The sequence below is a fragment of the Caloenas nicobarica genome, chromosome 1 (genome assembly GCF_036013445.1).
Source record: "Caloenas nicobarica isolate bCalNic1 chromosome 1, bCalNic1.hap1, whole genome shotgun sequence".
NCBI classification, from domain to species: domain Eukaryota; kingdom Metazoa; phylum Chordata; class Aves; order Columbiformes; family Columbidae; genus Caloenas; species Caloenas nicobarica.
In genome coordinates, this window is record NC_088245.1 from 88,123,673 (window position 1) to 88,131,896 (window position 8,224).

The 8,224-nt window shown below is 47.4% G+C and overlaps 1 protein-coding gene across 1 annotated transcript; it reads left to right on the forward strand.

The window, feature by feature from the left end:
• The first annotated feature begins 219 nt into the window (after window positions 1-219).
• Window positions 220-8,021, forward strand: LOC136001510 (cystatin-A-like). The gene is made up of 3 exons (XM_065655904.1): window positions 220-295; window positions 5,517-5,618; window positions 7,798-8,021. The coding sequence occupies exons 1-3, from the start codon at window positions 224-226 to the stop codon at window positions 7,924-7,926; spliced, it is 303 nt and encodes a 100-aa protein (XP_065511976.1). The 5' UTR covers window positions 220-223; the 3' UTR covers window positions 7,927-8,021.
• Window positions 8,022-8,224: the final 203 nt, after the last annotated feature.

Below are 8,224 nucleotides of genomic sequence, written 5' to 3' on the forward strand. Positions count from 1 at the left end.
CTTACATTTAGTATTACTATCAGTGCTTTACATAGTTTTTCCCCGTTTTCCCTGTTTTTCTCATTCTCTAGTTCAGTAATGGTAGGTTCCACATGTTATAAGTCACATGATTCCATGACACATGTATATGTGTATATATATGAGATGTCTGGTGACTCTGCTCAGACTGCGCTGAACTTCCTTCTTCAGAACCACCATCACTTCAGAGCAGTTACCTGCCACTATGTCGCCGACTCTTGGGGGCTTATCTGAGACCAAGCCTGCTACTCCTGAAGTGCAGGAAATTGTTGACAAGGTGAGTTGCAGCCTATCTAAAGATAAAGTCTCTGTGTGCAAAGGGTCGAGTCTTGAAGCTTGTGCAAAGGCTGGGAGACCAAGTGGTGATTTTGAACCAGTGTTTAAACTGAAGAAGCTTGTGCGGAAAATGGGAATCCCCTTGATTGCCAGCCAGTATTTCTCAGCATTCTGCATAGGCAGTGTGCCGGTAAGACTGAGACAAGGCACTTCTCTGTCTCATCCTTGTCCATGACCATAACTGGCCACCTCCAGTTAACATTTGGGTGCAGCTGGAAGGGCAACTCTACTATGCCAGCATTGAGGCTGTTTGAAATTAAAGGTGGTGTATTTGCAGGGAGAATATTGTACCTGGTAGAATTAATTCCTCACTGAAGGACATGGATAGTACAAACCATGTGGTAGTAGGCATTAAAACAAGATATATACAGCACGAGGCTATGGGTAAATCACTTCCTGTCCTGGAAGTAGCTCTGTAAACAGCACCTCAGTGTATTGTCAATGCTGTTCTCATACTAAATCCAAAACACAGCACCATGTACCAGCTATTGGGTAGAATATTAACTCTATCCCAGCCAAAACCAGGACAAGTACCAATCCGCGTCTCCCGTGAGCTTGCAGGCTGAGACCAGCAATGATAAAACCAGGCTAAGGTGAGCTGGGCTGAGCCACCAGGAGAGATCTGTAAAGGGGCTGCGGAGGCTGATGCCAGAGTCCAGTATTCTCTGACCAGGTTCTTTTAGATATTCCACACATGGAGGGTATAATGTTTAATATCAGACTTATTTGAAGATATTTGGTGTTACATGAGGTTTCTGATTTAGGTTCCTCTTAGCAAAATAAAGCAATTGCAAAATACACTTCAATCACAATACAGATATGATCTCCATCACTGTTCTTTAGAATATGCTCACTGTCATGATGCTGGGCGTTCTCAGCCACCAGGAGGGAGAACATGTGCTGAGGCTAGCTCAAGCCCGCTATTGTCTTCCAAATTCTTTTGTTTGTTGTTGACTTTTTGTACTGCGTGTTGGGTGGAGCCACGTATTCATTGTCCTCATGCTGACCTGGCTCACTTAGGGCAGTGTTCACCGTTCTTTAAATGAACTCAGGGAGTGACACCCTCAGTCGATCCACTCAACTGACAGAGCGGTTTATCTAAAACAAGCACCCTCTGGTCTGCATTGTGTTGAGCTAATGTCAGCTGCTTTGCAGAAGCTGTGGTCTGTCACACCCTGCATTATTTTCTGAGATTCGTGGGCACATCGCCCTTGCCCAGCTCCTCTGAGCCTTCTTCCACTGTACGGCTGTATTGGTCAATCACAGTTGGGGTTGCCAGAGTTGAGCACGCATGCACAGAGTATCTGACAACAGGTTAATCAGAGGGGAGATAATTTATGGCAGAACAGAAAGAGAAAAGGATTATCTGAAACTGTTTGTGAGGCACCGACTGAATTACTCGGGAGCAGTGCTGCTGTTCCTCTTGTGCTGGCACAAGTGGTTGTAGGAGAAGCACTTGCAGTGATAAATTCCCTCAGCTGTGGAGAAGAGACCCTAGGGCAGGACTCGTAGCACCTTGGTGTCCCTGTAATTCCTGTTGCCTCATATGTGTAGGACAGGGAGAGCAAAGTCTCCTGCCTGCTGGGGGCTGTGAAGTTTGACTAATGAGCCTGTGAAATCGCTTAAGGGCCTCCTTTGAACACTGCTGGGACACTGTAGCATGCCAGATACCGAGCTATGTTCTTAATGCTTGGCAGTGTCGCTGGTGATCAAAAGATCCTGCCCTATTGCAGTGCGTATCCGAGATGAAATCTCAGTGCTTAACTGTCATGATGCCATTCTATGGGATTTTATGCTCTGTAAAGCAGAGAAGCAATTCATGTGATTTGAGTGAAGTTGTGAAGAGCATCTGCAGACCTTGGGATGCCCAACATCTGTTCTGCTCTTTGGATTATACCTGTGCCTTGTCTATAGTCAGTGAGCTGGGGCATGTTATTTATTCATTCTCCTTGTTACGCAGCTGTTGCCTAAAATGGAGGAAGGTTTTGGGTTTAAGGAGCTGCTAGATAAGAGCTTAGGAATCTTACATTTTTCCATCTGAGGATTAAGGAGCTGTCTGCCTGCCTGATTTTACTGAAGGCTCTGTCCATAAATAACAAGTGGGGGATGTAGCGGCCAGAGGATGGGAGAGATGGTAAAAAGGGAGAGAACTGGCTTGGTTTTGTTCTGAGAGAGAAATAATATGTACCAAAAAATGCCGCTTAGGATCATCCTAGGAGCCCTCAGACCCAGCCTGCTGGAGCAGGTTGGAAATTGAACTTTCCCTGGTTTGCTGGATTTAGCAGCTCCCGAGCTAAAAGTATTGCTATTGCTCCCCTGGGATAGAAAACCCACGGAAGCTGCTGGGAAGAAGAGCAGAGTAAGAGTTTATGAAGAGCCTGAGTAAGATGATCATTTCTGGCTACCTGGACATAGTGGATCTGGATGTTTCTAGGGCAATTTCTGGGCCTCGCCTGCTGGGAGGGAATGCCCTGAGAATGGCAGCCAGCTGTAGGTGTACATGCTGAGAAAGCCAAGTAATTCTGTGTGTTTCTGTGGAACAGGTGTGTGGTGAGAAGCCCTGACACGCTGCTGGCCCCTCCCAGGGGCTGCCTGAGCAGGCTCCTGAGTGACACTGCGCTCCTCTGCTGGGCTGCTGGATGCCTCTGCCCTGCCTCGGGCCATCGGCATGGAATCGTACAATAGTTTGGGTTGGAAGGGACCTTCAAAGGTCATCTAGTCCAACCCCCCTGCAATGGGCAGGGACATCTTCAACTAGATCAGGTTGTTCAGAGCCCTGTCCAGCCTGGCCTGGAATGTCTCCAGGGATGGGGCATCTGCCACCTCTGGGCAACCTGTGCCAGTATTTCACCACCCTCATGGTACAAAATGTCTTCCTCATGTCTAGTCTGAATCTCCCCTCCTTTGGTTTAAAACCATTACCCCTTGTCCTGTCGCAAGAGGCCCTGCTAAAAAGTCTGTCCCTATCCTTCTTATCGGCCCCTTTTAAGTACTGAAAGGCTGCAATAAGGTCTCCCTGGAACCTTCTCTTCTCCAGGCTGAACAACCCTGACTCTCTCAGCCTTTCCTCACAGGAGAGCTGTTCCACCCTTCTGATGATTGTTGTGGCCTCCTCTGGCCCCTCTCCAACAGGTCCATGTCTTTGCTGTACTGAGGGCTCCAGAGCTGGACACAGGACTCCAGGTGGGGTCTCACCACAGAGGAGGCGAGGGGCAGAATCCCCTCCCAGAACCTGCCGGCCATGCTGCTTTTGATGCAGCCCAAGATACAATCGGCCTTCTGAGCTGCAAGCGCACATTGCCAGCTCATGTCCAGTCTTTCATCCACCAGTATCCCCCAAGTCCTTCTCTGCAGGGCTGCTCTCAATCCCTGCATCCCCCAGCCTGTATTGATACCAGGGGTTGCCTCAGTCCAGGTGCAGGACCTTGCACTTGGCCTCATGAGGATCATATGGGCTCACTTCTCAAGCTTGTCCAGGTCCCTTTGGATGGCATCCTGTGCCTCAGGCGTGTCAACTGCACCACTCAGCTTGGCGTCATCCGTGAACTTGCTGAGGGTGTACTCAGTCTCACTGTCTGTGTCATTGATGATGATGTTAAAGAGTTACTGGTCCCAGTGCGGACCGCTGAGGGACACCACTTTTCACCAGTGTCCATCCAGACACTGGGCCTTTGACCACCACTCTCTGGATGCAATCATCTTGCCAATTCCTCATCCACTGAACAGTCCACCCATCAAATCCATACCTCTCCAACATAGAGGGAAGGATGTTGTGAGGGACCACGTCAAAAGCTTTACAGAAGTCCAGATAGACGACATCCGTAGCCCTTCCTTTGTTCAGTGAGGTAGTCACTCCACCATGGAAGGCCACTAGGTTGGTCAGGTGGGACTTGCCCTTGGTGAAGCCACGCTGGCTGTCCTGAATCACCTCCTTGTCCTCCATATGCCTTAGCACAGCTTCTAGGAGGATCTGTCGCATGATCTTTCCAGGCACAGAGGTGAGGCCGACATGTCGGTAGTTCCCAGGGTCCTCTTTTCCATCCTTTTTAAAAATGGGTGCAATATTTCCATTTTTCCAGCCACCAGGGACTTCACCTGACTGCCATGACTTCTCAAATATCATGGAGAGTGGCTTGGCACTACATCAGCCAATTTCCTCGGGACTCTGGGATGCATCTCACCAGGTCCCATAGATGGATGTATGTTCAGGTCCCTCAACTGGTCACAAACCTGGTCTTCTCTTACAGTGGGAGGGACTTTGTTCCCCAGTCCCCTTCTTGCAGTTCATCTACTCGGGAAGTGTGGGCAGAGAGCTTGCCAATGAAGACTGAGGCAAAGAAGTACCTCAGTCTTCTCCTTGTTCATTGTTAACCAGTTTGCCAGTCTTGCTCATCAGGGGGGACACACTTTCTTTGACTTTCCTCATCTGGATGACATGCAGAAGCCCTTCTTGTTATCCTTTGTGTCTCTTGCCAAATTCAGCTCCAGCTGTGCCTTGCCCTTCCTGACCCCATCTCTGCACAGCGGGGCAGTGTCCCTATACTCTTTCTGGGATACCTGTCCCTGCTTCCACTGCCTGTGCATTCCCTTCTTGCCCTTTAGTTTGACCAGCAGGTCTCAACTCAGCCACCTCTTGACTTCCTTACCCAATTTCTTACACCCGGGGATCGAGAGATCTTTTGTTTTCTATGGAAAGCGTCCTTGAAGATCTGCCAGCTGCGTTCTGCTCCCTTGTCCCTGAGGGCAGTTTCCCAGGGGGTCCTGCTGCCCAGCTCCTTGAAGAGCTGCAAGTTGGCTTTCCTAAAATTCAGTGTCCTGACTTTACTCTTCAGCCATCCCACATCCCTCAGGACTGTGAACTCCATGTGCACATGATCACTGCAGCCCTGGCTGCCTCCAGTCTTGATGTCACCAATTAGCTCACTCTTGTTAGTGACTATCGGGTCCGGTATCGCATCTCCCCTGGTAGGGCTGTCTGTTACCTGGCTTAGGAAGTTATCCTCAATGCACTCCAGGAGTCTCTTGGATTGCCTATTTATTTGGGGGCTCCAGGGTTTAATTCATTAAGGGTGTGTGTTTGAAAGGATGAAAATTACAGTGGTAGCTGTGAAAGTAAAGCCTAAATACGAACCTGCCAACCATACTTCCCTTTCTTTTTATAGGTGAAGCTACAATTTGAAAGCAGAGTAAACAAGACATGTGAAATCTTTAAAGCCATATCATATAGGACTCAAGTGGTTGCTGGGACAAACTACTTTATCAAGGTTTGTATATATTATAGGAAGGAGTGCTTTGTCATAGAAGACCATCTGATGTGACTAATAGAGTTACGGACTGTCTCCTGATGCTTATAAAATTCCTCTGTTTGGCGCTACTGTACAACAGGAACATAGATACTTATAAAACATGCGCTGTGCTGCTTCGGATGTGAATGATAACTTTCTTAGGATCATCACAGTCAAAGACTGTAGATTGCCTTATCAGCTCAAATGATTTAAATTAGTCATAACTCTACTCTCCTGTTTCCTTCAAAGGCAAAGGAGCTTTCCTATTGCCTCTGCGTCCTCCAATTGTGTTTATTAGGATTAATTGGGGGTGAGCCTGAGGATCTGATGGAGAGTTAGAGTGAATTTTTTAATTTCATGCAAGCATCTCATGCTTGGCTGACCAGTTTTGCAGGCAAGCATGCATGCTGATGTTTTGGTTCTGTGTCATGTGCTGCAGAGGAGCAGCCTGCCTGCTGGTTTTTCTGTATTTCCAAAGCCCCCTTTCTGTTGTGGAGGAAAAACAGGTACTGCTTAATTTGGAGCCCTCTGATAGTGCTGTTCATCCTCTACTAGAAAATCTTAACCGTGGATTTGAGCAGCTTTCTGTGAAGTAAAGTGGAAGTAATTGCTGGGCCTATTTTGCGAGTGAAGGCCGGAAAGCACTGCTTAGTGGCAGGCTGGCTTTCTGGCAGCAGAGCAAACACTGGATGCGATTGCTGTATCTGAACCGCACATGTGCACAGACTTACACCTGGTAGGATGTGCTCCCTCGACAAGAGTCGGTTTGGGATTTAGTAGTTCTGCAGAGACATTATGATCATTTGCTCTAAGTTTCTCATACTTAGTTGATCCCAGGAAGGACAGACACTGCTAAAACAACTCTTGAACAGTTATTTCTGCCCTCTGGGCACCAGGGGATTGTACTGACCGAGTACGTATTCTATGGCTAATGCAAGTCTTACTCACATAAATGGCGTTTATCCTTCCCTGGCTCCTCTGAGATGCGCTTTCGCTTTGTGGACAAGGTACTGAGTGATACAGAGTAACAATTTACAGGAAGGCTGCAGTGAAACCAGAAGTCACGTCTAATTGCATTTCTTCACTTAGTGCCATCCTGTTGCTGACTCAGGCAATATAAGATACTTGTTTGCTGTCCATGCTAAGCCTCATGAGCAAACTACTCGGAAATAAAGACTGACATGTTAGTGAACTTGGAAGAAATCCATTTTATAGCACTGAAAACTGATGATGGGTCTCGTTTTCCAAATCTTGCAAGTGGCAGGAAGCAGTTATTCACTTTAGCGGTAGCTGGAATGACCTCTGTCACAAGATTGTTTTCTTTTATCCTTCTGAATTCTCCACATTGCTAAATTTTACCAACAGACTTGCAGATGAGATATAATCCAGACCAAGAGAAACAGTGCAGCCTCCAGAAGGCATGCAAAAACCTCCTGGAGCCTAAGGCATTAAACTTTCCCTTAATGCCTCAAACAGCGAGAAAACTTGTGCTTGGCTCTGTATGTATGAAATCATGCACAGCTCTGTAGTAGCAAGCCTTAGTGGGAGGACTTGCTGGAGGGGAAGGTGAGTTTATTTTAAAAATTATTTATTTCATCCACTCGCCCTACTCTGAGAGGCACCAGGATGTGTCAAGTTGTCTGTTCAGGCACCGATGTGTTTGCAGTAATTCTGCAGACAAGGGATCCTGGCTTTCAGGTTTCTTAGGACCGTGTGCTGGCTGTGGCTAGATCTTTCTGTGCCTTCTGGGAGATGACACTGTCTCTGCACCTTGCCCCAGCCCTGAGTCGTTAAAATTTACTCAGTGTCTCTTGTTTCCTACTCTGAGTGTCCGGAGAAGCTGTCAGCTGATGTGCTGGGATCTTTGTGACCTGAATAGGGTGCCCTGCAAACCTTTCTCCTGTTGTGCCTGCTGGTGCTTCCACACTCCAGCAGTGCTGCCCATTTTCCATTTGCATGAGTCCGAAGGTTTTTATTACAGTTCTCTACAGGTGTATAGAGTTTCCAGCACCACTTAGTTACTATCCAGATGGGTTAAGAGCTGTTGAAGTAAAAGGGGAGAGAAACCTAAAATTCAGCTCCTGAGCAAAGATATTCTTCCTGTTGTTTGAACCTGCTTCACCCATGATCCTCACTTTCCCACTGTTTTGGTTTCTAGGTCCAAGATTCTGATGACAACTATGTCCACTTAAGGGTGTTTCAGGGCCTCCCTGCTGAGAACGACTGTCCCAGCCTTGTCAGTTTTCAGACTGGGAAAACCAGAGATGATCCTCTGACCTACTTCTGAGAGACAATGAGGAATGGTGCCTCACTTCTGCAAGATGTGTGTGGATTCTACCTGTGTCAGTAAATGCACGGAAATAAAATAAGTTTTGAAAACTATTTGTTCATCTACTGCGTGTCATGTCCAGGTCTGCTGCCTGGCTAAAGCTCAAGTGGGCTCTGAAATAGTATTCAAGGCTGTTTGTGCCACCTGAGGTACTAGAGCTGTAAGACAGAGCACACGCATTTCAGCTCCTCTTTCCAAAATGCTGACAGGCAGAGGAAGTGCTATAATAAGCCAGACTTAGGGTCTCCAATATTTC

Bases quoted from the DNA above. Each gene is read 5' to 3' on its own strand.
- LOC136001510 (XM_065655904.1), top strand. From the start codon at position 224: ATGTCGCCGACTCTTGGGGGCTTATCTGAGACCAAGCCTGCTACTCCT. The intron at 296-5,516 runs GTGAGTTGCAGC...TTCTTTTTATAG, and splicing joins TGCAGGAAATTGTTGACAAG to GTGAAGCTACAATTTGAAAG. The intron at 5,619-7,797 runs GTTTGTATATAT...TTTGGTTTCTAG, and splicing joins GGACAAACTACTTTATCAAG to GTCCAAGATTCTGATGACAA.